The sequence below is a fragment of the Macrotis lagotis genome, chromosome 1 (assembly GCF_037893015.1).
Source record: "Macrotis lagotis isolate mMagLag1 chromosome 1, bilby.v1.9.chrom.fasta, whole genome shotgun sequence".
In the NCBI taxonomy this organism is placed as follows: Eukaryota; Metazoa; Chordata; class Mammalia; order Peramelemorphia; family Peramelidae; genus Macrotis; species Macrotis lagotis.
Genome location: NC_133658.1, coordinates 647,835,833 through 647,854,356, shown reverse-complemented (window position 1 = coordinate 647,854,356; position 18,524 = coordinate 647,835,833). Strand labels below are relative to the sequence as shown.

Genomic DNA, 18,524 nt, shown 5'->3' with positions numbered 1-18,524 from the left:
GTCTTCATTTATTTACTCCCTCTGGATCCTTTTCCATTTTTAAAAGATATACCTGAAATATTATCAGCCAACTGGAATACCCTTACTTCCTCAAGCATGATTCCCACCAAAACCTACTCAACTAGTTGAAGTGATACTTCCATGAAGTCTTCATCAGTCTCACCAGTTGGAAGCAATATCTCCTCTGAACATTAATAACACTTCATTAATACTGTCTATATGACATCTAACTTTAATTCAAGACAACATGAAATGTCTACAAAGATCTTATCTCTCAATATTAAACTGTAAATCTTTGAGGGCAGGAACCATGCCTGATTCTTCCCTGAATTTTTCATAGGACCTACCTAGTATAGTATATTGCACAAGTATTTATTGAACAAATGAACAAATAATCATCTTCTTATTAACTTTAGCACACATACCATAGGTTTCTGACCGATGCCATAGATGATGGTGATAAGAAGGTGAGATAAACAGAAAATATCTCTTGGTTATAAGCAGGCCCTTTGTGGCATATATCTGTGGACCATGTCAATCAGTCAACAAGACTTTTATTACATACTTACTACATTGCAGGCACTATGCTAAGTACTCTGGATAAAAAAAATACAAAGGTTCTTTCCTTCAAGGAGCTCATATTTTCATGTAAAAAATACAAAAATAGCTAGATAAATATAGAATAAATGGAAGGTAATCTTAGAAAGGATCTGGGGAAACCAGGAACGTCTCCTCCAGAAGATGGGATATGAGCAGTCTTAAAGGAAGTCAGGTAGTTTACTTGCCATTATGATACGTACCTATTACAATTACTTTCATTTCCTTGCTTCTCACTGGTTTGCTATAATGTAAGCATTTGTACACGCCTTCATCCTGAAGAGTTACATTCATTATGTTGATGGTGAGCTGATGACTGGAGTAATGTAGTAGTTGATATTTTTGATTTCTCAAAACTGCAGAAAGAGTACAAAATAGTAGAAATAGTACAGGACAAATTTGATGATCTGATGGTTATAAATCAGATTAATGAATTATTAAAGCCAAGAAGATTTTTTTTCTGGGAATTTCACATATATATATACACACTTGCAATGTAAAGAATCAAATGCTATTTCTTTCCTTTAGTGATAGAGTTAATAACTAGATTTTATGCTCCAGAATAATGTAGTTTCTGGATTGGTATTTAAGAAGTGATGGATATTTTTATGTTTATCTGAAATCTAAAATGATTCTATTGATAGATTGGTAAGAAAACTGGTATATGGTTTCTGTTTTAATCATGGGTTAGAGAAGTAGGTTGTAAATTTGTGTCTGATTATTTGTGCCTGGACTATATTATTGTGTATTCCCTCCTATGATTTAATCCCTTTGAACTGATTCAGTTGAAACTATCATTGCAATAGAAATGACTAGAGGAAAGTTCCATAGATTCCATTTTCTTATCCATGTACCATTGTTTTGGCATCAATATTGAACAGTTTCTAAAGGATTTAGACTTAGTACTTCTGTATTCAACAAAGATCAAGGAGACAACCCCTCTGAAAGCTACAACCAAAAGCAAATATTTGAGTCAAAATTCGTGCTTAATGGATACCACAACCTCAGGCCAGAAGGTTCAAGTTTTCCTCAGAAGTGAATTGAAATGAATTAGGCCATTTTGAGGTAAGTGGAGAAGGATGGAGGGACAAAAGTTTCTGAAATGCTTTGATGTGTAAAATAGAATGAAGAGAAGGCTGTGGATCTTCTAAGGCAGCTATGGTGTAATGACAAGAATTTTGGATTTTACTGTGGAAATTCATTTCATCCCTGGCCTTCTAACTTACCTGAGTTTTTAAAGGTAATTTTTTACTGGGGCAGCTAGGTGGCATAGTGGATAAAGCACTGGCCTTGGAGTCATGAGTACCTGGGTTCAAATACGGTCTCAGATGCTTAATAATTATCTAGCTTTGTGGCCTTGGGCAAGCCACTTAACCCCATTTGCCTTGCAAAAACCTAAAGAAAAAAAAAGTAATTTTTTCTGGCTAAGCATGTTCATTCCTTTATTCTTGTCTGACCTTTGCTCCTGATGTTCCCAGTCTTCCTTCACTATGTCCCTAAAGAGTATCTTACCTTTCTTCTCCCACTTTTCAACTTCCTCTATGTGTTGTTTTCCCTTATTTAGAGCATAACTTCCTAGAGGGCAAGGATTGTCTTTCTTTTTGCTTATATTTATAGTCCCTTTGCTTAGCACAGCGCCTGGGATGTAGAATTCACTTAATAAACAACTACTGACTGACTAAGAAAACATAGGCTAAAATTGTAGCTTTGGTAACTCCTTAGATTCTAAAGAGGCACAGAGGCACATAAAACAAACATAAAAAATTAAGGGAAGGAAACCATGCCCCATTCCTCTTTCTTCTAATGTTTTTGTCTGACTGATCACATTAAGCCATTAAGCTGACCTAAAATGGTTTTAATTGATATATATATATATATATATATATATATATATATATATATATATATATATACTCTTAGTATCTGGTCCCAAGCAATTAGTAGGTAGGTAGGTAATACCAGAATCCTTTGGGTATTTCTTAGGCAACGTTATTGGGGGTTGATTTTCTGTTTTGTTGATTGTCTAGACTTATGAAAATGATGAATAAAATATTAACAGTACATATTAAACTTAAAAGTGTGTTGGAGATCCATGCATTTTTCCTCAAACTGTTGCTTGTTAAACATTTGTCAGCACACCTCTGCCTCAAAGTAAATCTTTTGTCTATTATTCAACTTCGGTCTCATCTCAAGTTGGAAGGTCAGAAAGTGAAAGCTGGTGGTGGTGAAAATGTACTTAGTAAATTGGGCCCCCTTCACAAATCATTCTGGTGGGGTTTCCATTTCAGACTTCCTGTTAGGAAACAGGTTAGTATATAAAGAGCCACAGAAGGGGATGATTCAGATATTGCAATAGTATAGAAAAGCCCACCATTGCAATGACTCAATCAGTGATTCTTTACCCACTGACTTATTCTTCATTAGTGGAAAATCCTTTAAGTCAAAATTTCTATATACTTTTTTTTTCATCTTGCACACTTACCAGGATGTTTGTCAAAAAAAATTGTAAACCCAGAGGGCGATAACCATTGGAGGGATGACTTCTTAGCTTGAGAAATGACACATTTTAGAGTGAGCATCTGGCCTTCCTCTACTATGAGAACTTCTGTGTGATTAGTCAAAGATGCCCCTGTAAAATAATAATGATTATGATTATGGTGTTGATAATTATAATGATGATGGTGATGATGATGATGTTTAGGAAGACCAGTCTTCCTTTTCTAGGGCTGTTCCAGATATTATTTGGAGGATCAGATATCAGTGTTGTACAATGCAAAAGAGCAATAGATTTGAAGTCAGGAAGCCCTGCATTTGAATCCTGCTTCAGTCATTTACTAGCATTGTGATGGTGGGCAATTCACCTGACATCTTTAGGCTTTGGTTTCCTTATTTGTAGTAAGAGAGGGTTGGACTCAATGACTTTTAGATTTCTTTGACCTTGAAATCAATTTCTTTTTGATCTTATGACCTCTATGATTCCCTTTAGGCTCTAAATCAATTTTCCCTTTGATTTTTTTTAACTGAGGAAGACCTTGTAAATGGACTTAGCCTTTAGCAATTGAAAGTTCATCATCCAACAAAGTAATTCAACAGACATTTATGCATTTAGTACATTCAAGTTACTATGCTGGTCACCAGTTAATACGAAAATGAAAAAGAAAACTGCCCTCAAGGAGATTATACTGTAGTTTGGAGATAAGACACCACATAGAATTAAATTGCTAGAAAACTGAGAATGTGATAAATGCATAGGAAAGAACTGAGAAGGGGATTTCCTTAGTTCAACATTAATAATAATAGTAATGATGATGATGAAGGTGAGGATGATGATGATGATGAACATTTATGTAGTACTTAAGGGTTTGCAAAGTGATTTACAAATATTCTCTCATTTGATCCTCACAACTCTGGGAGGTAGGTGTCATTATTATCTTCATCTGACAGCTGAGGAACCTGAGGCTTGCAGAGGTTAGAGACTTGTCAAGGGTCACACAGTAAGGGTCTAAAGTCAAATTTGACCTGAGGTCCCCCTGATTCTAAGCCTAAATCTCTATGCACTAGGTCACCTGGCTGCTTTTTAAAAATTGATATTGTTCTTATCACTATTATTATTTATATACTTCAATGAACATTTATTAGGTATTAATTACATTCTGCTATGTGTCTAACACCACATTAGGACTTTAGGAGACAAACAGGTATGAAAGTATTTGATTCCTACCTTCTGTGAGTTTATTATTAAGTTGGGGAGATGGCAGTCATGGAAAAATAATTATGATACAAGCTGATAAGTGCCAAAGTGCAATAGAAGTTTGGAGGAGGGAGTTATTAGGGAAAGCTTCATAGAAAAGATGTTTCCAACTTTAAAAAGAGATAGAATTTCAATAAGTTGAAAAGGTTATTCCAGAAAATGTAAACACATGAGCAGAGAAGCAATGTGAGAGGAGGGGAAATGGAATAAAAAGACTGGAATTCAAATCTAGAATCTCAAATCTATTACTTATATGACAACAGGCAAGTCATTAATCTCTCTTTCCTCAAGATCTGTATCTGTAATGAGAGTAGTAATATACCCTATACCTCAAGGGCTCTAGTAAAGAAAATGCTTATAAATGAAGTGCCATAGAAATATGAGTTATTGCTACTATTATTAACTATGGGAAAGTGTGGGGCATGATATTCTCTCTTTTCATTTCTATCCCTTAGAATTCTCCTCTTTTTTTTTTCAAAGCTCAGCTCAAGGCATCACTTCCCCAGTGAAGTTTTCTTTGACTCCCTGGTTATTAGTGTTCTCTTCTTACTCAAATTACTTATAATTCATTTATCTGTGTCTGCTCATATTTCTCCATAGAATGGAAATGTTTCATCTCTGTTTTCATTTTCCCAGTACTTAGTATAGATGCTTAATAAATATGCATTGAATTAATTTGAACTAGCTAATTGCGATTTTGTTTAGCTTCTGTATTTTTCTGCCTATTTTTAGATCACCAGGCAGCATTTTTCTTTTTTTATATAATATGCATGAGGACTGGTATATCTAAACCTTGGATCTCCCCCCACCCCAGTCTAGCACAGTTCTCTACATACAGTTGAAACTTAATAAAAGTTTGTTGAATTTGAAGAGCAGACTACAATAACTGGATTATCACTGCTGTGGGCTTTATTTAAATCAATTCTGTGACCTAGAAATGCATGAATTAATTCTCAAAGTCCCTAAAGTCCTTTTTCCTAGTGTTTGCTATGCATTACTGGGAAACAACTAGGAATGAATAAACTCCTTTCTTGTTCATTGTTGAAAAAGTTTATGAGGAAGCTGTAAAATTCCAAATACTCACTAGTCTGAATTTATAACTCCTTGTCATTAGGATCCCTCATGAAAATGTTGTTCGAACTCATTGATTAGCTCTCTTGTCCCCAGTAAACTTACTTTTAGGGAATTATGAGTAATGAAGACAGAAGAGCTACAAAAATCAGCGGTTAAGAGAATTTATTTTTTAATCAATTTCTTTTGGTATAGATGAGAGGTCTGGGAGGATCTTATGGATGCCTATGGAAAATGGTTTATTATATTTTAGGGGCATCAATTTTAAGAAAAATGGGTCAGGGACACGAGTCAAAAGTCATGTCACAGAATGAAAGTTGGAAGTGAAGTTGGACCCAAGTCATTCAGTCTCCTAGGCCTCTTTCCTCATCTGAAAATGGGAATTCTGTTTATCCTCATCTACTTCATAGGTTTATTTTAAGGATCAAATTAGATAGTGTATGTGAAAGTACTTTGCAAATGGTAAAGTTGATGTGAAATGAAAGTACTTTGTAAATGTTTAATTATGATATAGGGTATTGCTATAATTTTATAACCTCTAGTATCTGATCAAAAGGAGTCCTTAAAGTTAACTCTCTATTTTTTGAATCTTATCTATTCACATTTCACAATTAGTCTGTCCCTTTCAAATGGCTTAAATCTATTGTCCTTTCTCCATGTTTCTTTTCTTTTATCTTAAAATATTCATGTCTTTAAAAACAAAAAATCTTTGATTAACTTGCTGTCCTTTTGAGCTTTTTTCTGGTTCCATCTTTCCTTCAATTCCTATTGTCTACCTCTGCTAGCTACATTTCCTTTGCACTCATTCTTCTTAAAAATTATGGGTCATGCCAAAGCTGAACAGAAAGTTTGATCTCTGAGTACAGGACTCAGGTGAAGCATAGAGAGAGTGGACAAGAAGGGTAAATTATGAGGGACTTAATGATGATGAACTGCATGTATTCCTGCATGGAAAGATGATCCTGATAATACTCATAAATCTTCTCATTTAATAGAGTATGTAAAAGGAACTTCTCTAGATGAAGCACAGGAGAGAGCTGAATTTGAAGATATAATATATTGTAAAAATGGGTGAAAGGGAAATGTACTGGGAGTAAGAGAAAGGAGAGGTGGAATAGGCTAAGATATTTCATGTAAAAGATATTCCATATAGCTTTCCATGGAAGGGGTGAAGGTGAGGGGGGAATGAGGGAGCGAGCCTTCATTCGCATCAGAAATGGTTCAGAGAGGAAACAGCATACATACCTAATGAGGTACAGGCATCTAGAAGAAAAAGGAGAGAAAGGGGACAGGGGGAGGGTGGGGGATGTAGCTGATAGAGGAGAGAGTGGATCATAGGAGAGGATAATCAGATATAACACATTTTCTTTTTTACTTTTTGCAAGGTGGTGTGATTGGGTGACCTGTCTGGGCCCATGGGGCCTGGTGGTTGCTGGGTCTCTGGGGTGGAATATAGGCTTGGGGCCTCTTGGCCCCAGGGCTGGTGCTCTGTCCACTGCGCCACTCGGCTGCCCCACAGAACATTTTTGAAGAGGGACAGAATGAAAGGAGAGAGAAAATATAATAGATGGTAGTGGGGAGGAATGGAGGGAGGGAATTACAATCAGCAACAGCAACTGTGGAAAAATATGGAAGTAACTTCTATGATGGACTTATGATAAAGAATGATCCACCTGATGATATCAGAACACAGACTTTCTTTCATTATTTCTTATGAGGTTTTTTTTTATTTTTGTGGGGGGTATTATGTTTACTCTTAAACAAGAATATTTTAGTAATGTTTAAATAAATTAAAGAAAATAAAAAATAATTATAGGTCATAGTATAGATTTAGAGCTGTATGGGACTTCAAAGGTAATCTATTCCAGTACTCTCACTTTACAGATGACATGAAGGCCAAGAAAAAGTGAAAGGAGAGATGTGAGATCACAGAAACAGGAAATTGCAAAGCCAGAATTTGAACCCAGATCCTCTGACTCCAAACCCAGTTTTCTACCATACTCTTATCCCTCTAGTAAGCAACAAAAGGATTTCCATATGTGACTTCCTTTGCTTTCCACCATCCTGCAAGGTAAATATTCCTGGGGTCATTATTGCCCATTTATACATATGGAAGCTTAGATTCAGAGAGGCTGTGACTTTCTCATGATCATATAGCTGGCAAATTTCAGAGGTGTGATTTGAGCCTCTGAGCTATAACTATTAAACCACACTTCCTGTCTACAAATTGACTTAAACCCCAATCACTTTGCTTGCTTACACTTTTCACCTGCAGGTTAAGCATAATTTCCCTCCAGTTTAATCTAAGAGTCTCTTTCCTTTTCTCATCCCATTCCCTTCACAGTATTTGACTTGGTTGAGCACTTTGTATTTCTTGAAACTTTCTTTTCCCTTGGATTTAGTGATACTCTTATTACCTTGGTTTTCCTTTGATCTCTGCATTATTTCTTTATTTTCTTTACTAGTTCTTCCAACTCCTCTTTTTCCCTGTTATGTTTCTCAAGTCTCTCTGTCCTTGGACCTCTCTGCTTTTTCTATACTCTCACAAATTAACCACTCAGTTTCCCATGAGCTCCTTGGGGGTAGAGACTTTTGACCTGCTTGCTGTGACCTGTACCAATCTCCCATCTCTGGGTCTTTACACAGGCTATTGTTACCTATCCCTCCTCTTTGCTGAATCTTCTAGTTTCCTACAGAAAGTCTATCCTGATTTCTCACCCTTTCCCTGCTCCCTAGTGCCCCTAGTTAATTTTAATATATTTTATATTTAATTTTCCATGTACACATTGATTCCCCCTTCACCCTACTCCAAAAGGGACCATTATTGTTTTTGTATTCTGGGTGCTTAGCACATCGTAGTCTCTTAATAAAAGCTTATTGAATGAAGGAATATTCTGGTTTATGTTTAAATCCTTAGAACTTTGCATACAGTAGATATTTAACAAATACTTATAGAATTTCATGGAATCAACTCTTCACATAACAAGTCAAAAAGAATTTATTAAATGCTAGGCTCTGTTGATAAGTCTGGGGATGTAAAAATAAAGGCAACTCCCTCTCTTCTTCTAATCTTCACAGTCCTAGTTTTCCAGTTAGTTAAACAACTAGTATTTATTTATTTATTTTGTTTTGTTTTGTTTTTGCGATGCAATGGGGTTAAATGACTTGCCCAAGGTCAGACAGTTAGGTAATTTATTAAGTGTCTGAGGCCAGATTTGAACTCAGGTACTCCTGAGTGCTCTATATTCACTGCACCCACCTAGCTGCCCCTATTTTTAAATTTAAATTTTTTTCCAATTACATGTAAAGGTAATTTTCAACATTCATATTTTTATAAGCTTTTGAGTTACAAATTTTTTTATCTCTCTCCCTTCACTCCCCCTTTCTATGACAGTGAGTAATCTCATATATGAGATATGTATACAATCATGTTAAACAAATTTCTATATGTAAAAAGAAGAAACAAAACAAAAGGGAAAGAAACCAAGAGAAAGATGAAACATAAAACAAATTTTAAAAATTGAAAGTTGTGTGCTTTGGTCTGCATTAAGATACCATAATTCTTTCTCTGGATTGGATGCCATTTTCCATCACAAGTCTTTAGAATTATCTTTGATTATTGTACAGCTGAGAAGAGCAAGTCCATCATAGTTGATCATCACATAATGTTGCTGTCATTATGGATAATGTTCTCCTAATTCTGCTCACTTCATTCAACATCAGTTAATCTATTTCTTTCCAGGTTTTTATGAAATCTACCTGATCCTGATTTCTTATGGAACAAAGTCCATCACATTCATATGCCACAATTTGTTCAGCCATTCCTCAATTGATGGGCATCCCTTTAAATTCTTCGTCACTACAAAAAGAGTTGCTATAAATATTTTTGTACATGTGTTTTTCGTTTTTGTTTTTTTATGCCTTTTCTTGTGATCCCTTTGGGATATGGACCTAGTAGTGGCATTGCTAGATCAGGGGGAATGCACAGTTTTATAGCACTTTGGGCTTATTTCCAAATTACTTCCAGAATGGTTGGATAAGTTCACAACTCCATCAACAGTGTATTAGTGTCCTATCAACTAATATTTATTAAACATTTAAGAAGAGTACATTCTAATGGGAGTAGGCAAGATGTAAATATCTTAGTACAAACAAATTTTTGCTGTTTTTGTTTCTCGGTTGTTTCAGTAGCTCTATGAGAGGTGTTCCAACTCTCCATGATCCTTTGTAGAGTTTTCTTAGCAGTTATACTGGAGTGGTTTGCCATTCCCTCCTCCAACTCATTTTACAGATGAGGAAACTAAGGCAAATGTGGTTAAGTGGTTTTCCCAGGGTGACACAACTACTAAGGGTCTGAGGTCAAATTTGAACTCAGGAAAAAGGAGAGTTCCTAACTTCAGAGCTGGTACTCTATTCACTGTACCACCTAGCTACCCTAAATACCTTCAGAGTATATGGAGGTAATCTGAAAAGTCTATAATCTCCTTTAAAAAAAACTATCTTCTCTTTCTAGATTTTCTATTGACCTGTTACTAAATTTGATTGGATCATCCTTCTAAATATGCTTTACCTTTGCTATTTCCTGCTTCTTCTGTCACACCTGAGGACATGGAATCATAGAGCATCAAAACTAGATGACATCAGAGTACAGATCATGATTTTATGAATGAGGAAACTGGCCTAGAAGAGCTAAATGACCTACAATCAATCCACATCAATTTCTTAAATTGTTCCATCTCAAGTTATCACAAAAAAATAAAAGTTTACAATAAGACCATTTATTTCTAGTGTATTTCTGTAGTTTTTAAGTTATTTTCTTTAATAGGTTCTCAGATATTCAAAGGATCCTGAATGACAGAACTATTTCAACCTCCATTGTAAAGACAGTATTACAATCTCAAAACTCAAAAGTGGCAGAGAAGGCCAGATTTGGAGTTCAGCCTTTGCTACAAAAAAGCTGTACAATCTAGTGCAAGTAACTTAAATAATGCGACAGGCAACTCTTTAGGAGGATAATGTGCTGAGCTGCATGGGTGGAGAAATAATTCCCTAGACCTATGAAATTAGAGATTAGGATTAAAAAAATAGAGGTAATGAAGAAAAATATACAATTTACCAAAGGTTGCTAGGTTTTTCCCTTTTTTAATTATAAAGATATATATGGATATAAATATATTTAGACTCAATGAATTTTTTTAAAATTTTTTTTCTATAAATTTTTGATAGAGAAGTTGATAACTAACTTCCCACATATTCAGGTGACCTATTCCTGCTCTGCCATTACTTTCATTTTGACTTGGGATCTCTACAGAATTTGCACTTCATCTCCTTTTTCAGCTAACTCTATCTGCTCATTTAATAAAAGTTATTGTTGTTCAGTTATGTTCAACACTTCATGACTCCATTTGGGTTTTTTTTGGGGGGGGGCAAAGGGACTGGAGTGGTCTGCCATTTCCTTCTCCAACTCATTTTATAGATAAGGAAATTGAGGCAAACAGCTAAATGACTTGCCCAGCCCAGGGTCACACAACTAGTAAATGTCTGAGACCAGACTTGAACTCAGGAAGATAAGTCCAGATTTCTAGCCCAGAGCTGTCCAAAGCTAGAATTTCTTATTGTCTATCGCATAGGTACAGAGCATTCAAGGACTTCAATAATGAGGCTTCTCCTGGTAATCCAGTTATATCTTTCACTACTCTCCCAAACTTGATCAAGCCAGGCTAGCCTACTTGTTATCCCTGGAACCCACCCTTCCTAGCTCAGCTCCTTTGCCATGTGCTGTCCCTTTATTTTGGGAAGCCCTCTCACTCCTTTTTATTAGTTTTAACTCACTTTCTATTAAGGGGAGGGGTAGAGAGACAGAGAGAGAGAGAGAGAGAGAGAGAGAGAGAGAGAGAGAGAGAGAGAGAGAGAGAGAGAGAGAGAAAGAGAGAATCTCATTTGAGATGGGGTCTATAATAAAGGCTCCACCCAATATCTTTTCTATAGTCAAATTGGTGATTTTTAAAATTTTCTCATTATAGTCTTTTCTTTGAATTAAAGAATCCTTTGTCAAAGTACTATTAATAACATACTACTAAGGTAAATGAGGTTAAGTGATTTGCCCAGGGTGACACAAATACTTAAAGGTCTGAGGTCACATTTGAACTCAGGAAAAGGAGGGGTAACATAGTACTAATAATAAGAGCTAGCATCTACATAGCTCTTTAAGGTTTGCAAAATACTTCACAAATATGATCTCATTTGATCCTCATAATAGCCCTGGGAGGTAAGAACTATTATTATCTCCATTTTACAAGACCACTTAGCTACTTACTAATAGCCTTAGTGCAAACTAATTTATTGGATCCTATCCAATAATAGCCAACTGGCAGAGAATTTGGATTGAAGAGAGCACAAAGGGTACCAGAAAAGTTTGGTTTTGAGAATTAGGGTAAAAGAAACATGATTTTCTTCACAATTTTTCCTACAGTCAACTTTAATTTTTTAGTCATTACCACATACTTTAACACTTGACTATATACTATTCAGTTTGGTGAGAAAACTCCCCTTGTTCATTCAGGCCAGCATCTACTCTGGGATTTATAGTCTTAGGTTGCCTGGGACATTTTAATCTTGTCCAATATTACTTTTTCTGCTACCTGTCTCTCATTGTTTCTTGAACATCAATCTTGTTCATCAGTCAGTTTATACACTTTCTAGAAGCAAGGACTATGCCATACAGTTCCTTCATGGACCTTTTCTGCAGCATCTTGTACAGTGCTAGGACTGGGGTATGAGCTAAATCCTTTTGGGCTGGCTGATTGCTAAAGCCACCCAATCTCAGAACTTCCTTGTAAGAATGATAATAGAGAGGTATCTTAATCCTGATTTTTACAGATAAGAAAACTAAGATTCAGAGATGGAAAATGATTTCTCATGGGTAACATAGAACCTCAGTCTAAATCCAGAATGAGAACGTCCTATGTTCCTCCCCACCCCTCAAATTCAAAAAAATATTAAGGAGCAGCTAGGTGGCTCAGTGAATTAGAATACCAAGCCTGGAGTCTGGAAGATCCAAATTAAAATCTGACCTCAGACACTTACCAACTGTGTGACCCCAAGTAAGTCATTTAACCCTCTTTGCTCAGTTTCCTCATCTGTAAAATGAGTTGGAGAAGAAAATGGCAAACCACTACTGCATCTTTGTCAAGAAAACCTCTGAGTCACAAAGAGTCAAATACAATAACAACAAATGTATTTTAATTTATTTTGTTAAATAATTTGCAATTACATTTTAATCTAGTTATGCCACTGGGGTGTTTTATGGGAGCAAGCTTGATACCCATGAGGATACTGAACAGAAATGACTTAGCACACAGGATTCCACAGCCAGTATTTCAGAGGTGGGACCTAAAGTCAGGTCTTCTTGGATCCACTAATTGAATGAAATACTTATAGATAAAAAGTATATTAGAGACATATAAATGACAAGTTTGTTCTTGAATTCTTCTTGCTGTTGATCAGTCATAACCCCATGGACTATACTGTCCATGGGATTTTCTTGGTAAAAGATACCAGAGTGGTTTGCCATTTTATTCTCCATTGGATTAAGGTAAATAGATTAAATGATTTGTCCAAGGTCATACAACTAGTAAGTATCTAAGGCCAGATTTGAACTTCCTGACTCTAAACCCAGTACTCTATCCACTGCACCATCTAGTTCCTATCCTGTATATGATAGTAAAACTCTTGAGAAATTTTGTTTATAATTTTTCCTTTGGCAAGAGAAAGGAAGGGAAGATTAATCAATATATATAGCTCTACGTGGTATTTGTTAATTTAGGAAGCATGCATAGAGAATAAACCCAGTATGATATAATGGAAGAGGGTCCTGGAAGACCTGGGTTCAAATCCTCCAACACTTATCAGTTGAGTCACTTGTGCCTTGATTTTCTTATCTTCAAAGTGAAGAGGTGGAATGCCTTTATGGCATAGAAGATAAAAGCTTTGACTTTGCTCTGGGCAAGTCATTTAACTTTCAAAGATCAAGACAAGCTTTGATAGAAGGAGCTTGGGTGTTTCTTGTACCAGTGAAAATCACTGGTGCAGTTTCTATCTCAATTACCTTAGAAATCACTAAACTTAGCTCTCATTCCCTTGAAAATCTTCTGATCTGGTTTTCCTCTTATTTGTACTAAATTTATGAATAGGCATACTAGGCAGACTAGCATTTGGTTTTTGGTGAGAATAGTATGTAAGGTTGACAGCATGAAGCTTTTCCAGTTTCAAGCACAAATAGGATGTTAGGGAATGCTATGTCCTCACCCCTTTGTTCTAAATCTTGCTCCCATTTCTACTGTTAAATCTCTTATTTTTTTTTTTTTTGAAAAATCTACATGCTCACCCTCTGATGGGGCTGAAAACTGGAAGTTGTTGTGGGAAGGTTAACTTTAACCCATCGAGGCTTTACTTTAATCCAAGCTTTTACAAAATAGCCAACTGGTCATGGCTACATGAAGGGTGGAGAAAAGGATAGATTTACCAGATATTTAAGAATCAGCTGTACTCAGATCACCCAAAATTTTATGGAATTTTCACAACTAAATCCTTACTCTTCTGGATACTTGCTAAGAATTTTTTTTTTTTTATTTTATTTCCAGTGGACGTCTTTCAACAATTCTTTACCCTTTTGGGTAAATCCTCTCTTCACTACTACCTTCCTGTTAGGCTCTTAGAAAGCTAGACTTCACATTTTCCCTTACTGTTTCTTGTTTTATCCATAGCTATCATATTGCTACCTCCAATGTGTAGGGCAATGTCTTGCATATAGCAAGTGCTTAATAGATGTTGGTTGAATTGAATTGAATTCTTTTTGCTTCTGACTCTAAACTTAAATTTTCTGATCAGTCTTTTATAGATCCCTGGGACGCAGAGAAAATGTGTATAAAGAAATGATTGTTTGTCTTCCCTGTAAATAGATGACTTCTCATCAATAGAGCGTGATTTGGAATTGTTTTTTCCAATAATAGGGCTGGATTTCAACCTCAGAATAAGATTGATTCACATTCCTTTCTATTCCTTCTGTGACCAATGGTATATTTTTGTAAGACAGTGAATTGCTGGGTATAACATTATTGATTGTGGCCTTTGAACTGAACCAAGAGAACGTTATATTACAGTAAGAGGAATATAGCTCAAAGAGTGAACTGTGAATGACTATTCTGAATAATATGAATATTCAAATCAACAAAGGGCTTATGAAGGGGTATGTGTGTGTGTGTTTTTTTTTGTGTGTGTGTGTGTGTGTGTGTGTGTGTGTGTGTAATGTTGGCCTTCTCTAATGTGGAATTGGGAGGGAGAGAGACAATTCAGTACTCAAAAATGAAAAGTTTTTTTGAAAAAGCATCTTGATGTAATTGCAAATGAAAGCTGTGGCCTTTATCTAATGAACTCCATATTCTTACTAGTGGGGCTAGTTGGTATTGACATAGCTATAGAACAGTTCTGAGCAAAAGTATCTTTTCTTTTCTTTCTTTGAAAAGCAAAGGGGTTAGCTAGGCAATTATTAAGTATTTGAGGTCACATTTGAACTCAGGTTCTCCCGTCTCCAGGGTTGGTATTCTATCCTCTGCACCACCGAGCTGCCCCTGAGCAAAAGTATATTAAACCATGAAGCAAAAACACAGATGGTACCTTTTCCCTGCAAAAAACAACCACAATCACTACATAGTAAGAACAATTCATATTAAAACCAGTATAATTGCTAATGTTTATTTAACTTTTTCAAAGAATTCTAGAGTTGAAAGATGTACTCCCTCCCTTTTATAAACTAATTCAGTGGACTAATATGAACTCATACATTCTATTTTCTTGCCTGAACAACCCAATAATATGTATTAGAAATAGTAAATTCCAGAGCAGAGTAAGAATATTCTACAGTGGTTCACTAGCTACTTTAAATGGTGGGGCTCATGAACAAAAGAAAAAACACTTTGAAAATTAACAGAGTACTTTCACAATTCAATTTTGACATGTGAAGTAATTATATCTATAAAAATAGATAGCATATATATATATATATATATATATAAATTTAAGGTTTGAAAAGCACTTTACAGATATTATCTCATTTGATCTTCACAGTGACTGTGGGAGGTAGGTACTGTTATTATCTCTATTTTTACAGATGAGGAAACCAAGGCAGACAAAAGCCAAATGCTTTGACCAGTCATATAACTAGTATCTGAATCAAGATTTGAACTCAGGTCTTCCTAATTTCAGATCCAGCATGCTTTCCACTTTATCACTCATTTGCCTCAATAAATCAATCAATAAGAATTTATTAAACTTTCTATTTGCCAGGAATTAGGCTAAGTACTAGGGATACTGAATTAAGACCCTGTTGTCAGTAGAGAATCATAGTATCAGGATTGGAAAAGATCTTGACAGTTTAATTAGTCCATCTCCTTGCTTTTGAGCAATATTTGTACTAAAATCAACCTATTTCTGAAAGATAATTATTCTTTTTTAAAACTTTTAAATATTGTATTTGTTTTCCAGTTATATATAATCGTAGTTTCTACCTATCATTCTTGTAAGGTTTTGAATTTTATACTCCCCTCTTCCTTCCTCCCATCCCCCTCACAGAAAATAGAAAGATAATTATTCTAAAAACCCCCCAAATTTCATAAATTCTTGTGTAATCACCACCAAGATCAAAATGAAAATATAGCGAAGTTAAAAAGAAAAAAATAGATTCTATAAAATAAATGCAAAGTTCCCTACATCATCATTTCTGTTAAATATTTGTACTTAAGATAGAACTTAGGGCTCTATGCTAATGACTCTCAGATCTATTTATCTAGCCCTAATTTCTCTGCTGACAAACACTCCCATATCTCTAAGTTCCTATTTCCCATTTTGAACTGAGTGACCTGTAGACATTTCAAACTAAACACATCCAAAACTGAATCCATTCTCTTTTCTTTCTGAACTCTGTTGGTTGGTGGCACCACCATCCTCCCAAGTCACCTGGTTGATAATCTTGGTGTTAACCTTGACTCCCCACTCTCTTTCACTTACTATATTCATTCTGTTGCTAAGGATTGTCAATTTTATCTATGTAACATCTCTCAAATATGCTTCCTTTTTACCTCAGACTCTGCTACCCTGATGTAGACCATCATTACTTTATACTGAAACTATTGCATTAACTTGCTGTTAGGTCTCTCCCCACTCCAGTCTATCCCATTCAGTCATCAAAGTGATTTCCCTAAAGTGAAGATTCTACCATGTAGAATCTATCACCCTCTAGTCTCCTTCCTCACTCCCTAACTCCAGAGACTTCTTATCACTTTTAGAATTACATGTCACTCTATTTGGAGTTCAAAGTCCTTAAACTATTCTTCCCCACCCCACTTTAACCTTTTTCAGGTTTCTTACACCTCACATTTTCCATACTCTTTGATCCAGTGACATTGACCCTCTTGTTATTCCTCGAACAAATTCAACATCTACTAGTTCTAGACATTTTTTCTGACTGTTTCTTTTACACATGGATTTCTCTCCCTCCTCATCTCTGTCATCTGGCTTCTCTGACTTCCTTCAACTCTCTGCTAAAAATCCTACATTTCTGCTCCCTCTTAATTCTAATGTCTTAATTCTATTAATTATTTCTTACTGATTGTATATATATATATCATCCACACATGTATCTGGTTTGTACATAGCTGTTTGCAAATTGTCTTCCCCATTAGATTGAGCTCCTTGAGAGCAGAGACTTGTCTTTTGCCTTTCTATTTATTCCTAGTATTTAGCACAGTGTCTATCACATAGCAGTCACTTAATCAATGCTTATTGACTGACAGACATTTAATCCATCTGGATTAAATAGCAGAGAGTCCATAGAAATTATTTTAGTTGGCTAACACATTAAATTATGCAACAGTATACTTCAAAAACAAGTTGAAGGTTTTATGAATCACAGAGAGGATTAGTAAAGATTGACCATATCCAAGACCCAAGTCATCCCACTTATGAGATGTCTTCAGACATGTGTTCCCATAAAAACTGTTGACTGTTGACTAACTTTCCAAACTGGAAAACCAAAGCTTGATTAAACGATAAACAGACAATCTTGTTCCAACTTTATCTCCTTACCTTGCAAGGGGAACCAAGCGAGCAGAATGAGAACCGTCCACAAAGTCATAGTGTGAAGAGTAGTCTGTGACACTATCAACTTCCTCTTTGTTCTGAAAATACAAAGAGAAGCGTGGTTTCTTTTTAAGGGAAAGAGGCAGAATAACCATGACCTCATGTGGATCAAGTCCTACGTTTCCCCTCATGGCCCCCCTCATTGGAGGGGGGTGACCCATAAACACCTTCACACTGGAACATTTTTGGGACTGAACTTGTGGGACTGAACTTTGAAAGGTGTGACTGTTGTGGTCATTACAAAATTAAATGTCATTGTATATGTGAAATACTGATAAATTCAGTTTAAACTATTTTGAATGAAAACCATTTGTGTTTTGATGTCAGCAATATTCTCCTATTTCTTTTGTATTTCAGTCCAGACATGAGATTTCAAAAAAAATGTGGGAAACTTCTGGTGTGGAAGCTACTTTCATTGATATATATATATATATATATATATATATATATTTGATACTTATTTAATAACTTAAGGTCTTTGAGAATTATCTGGGACACTGAGAAGTTTAGTAATAATGTCACCATGGTCACAAAACTAGATATGTTTCAGAGGCATAATTTGAACTCAGGCCTGCCTGACTCTTAGGCCTATCCCAAATGTTCTACTTTTTTTTTTCTACTTCTCACTTCTATTAGATAATCTTTATTAACAGTGACTACAATGTACTGTCATGCTTCATTGCTTCTTAAATCTCAAAATATATTTAAAAGTTCGTGGATTTGGAGCCATATGTAATGTTAAAGATCATCTGTTCTAATCTCCTAATTTTTTTGGATATATCTGAGGCCCAGAGACATAGAATTACTTTCTTAAGGTAACATAATAGGAAAGTGAGGATTTGTGGGTTGCAGGGTGGCACAGTAGACAAGAGTTCTGGGCCTAGAATTAGGGAGGATCTGAGATCAAATA

The 18,524-nt window shown here is 35.5% G+C and overlaps 1 protein-coding gene across 1 annotated transcript in view; it reads right to left on the bottom strand.

Annotated features, from left to right (window-relative positions):
- The window catches only part of CRTAM (cytotoxic and regulatory T cell molecule), a 32,272-nt gene extending 14,637 nt beyond the window's left edge, over positions 1-17,635 (bottom strand). Inside the window, exons 1-3 of the mRNA XM_074215300.1 lie at positions 17,561-17,635; positions 3,080-3,226; positions 801-953 (exon numbers count right to left, since the gene is read on the bottom strand). Of these exons, the coding sequence (XP_074071401.1) occupies positions 801-953; positions 3,080-3,226; positions 17,561-17,609 (349 nt within the window). The 5' untranslated portion in view covers positions 17,610-17,635. The remainder of the gene's footprint in view (positions 1-800; positions 954-3,079; positions 3,227-17,560) is intronic.
- Positions 17,636-18,524: the final 889 nt, after the last annotated feature.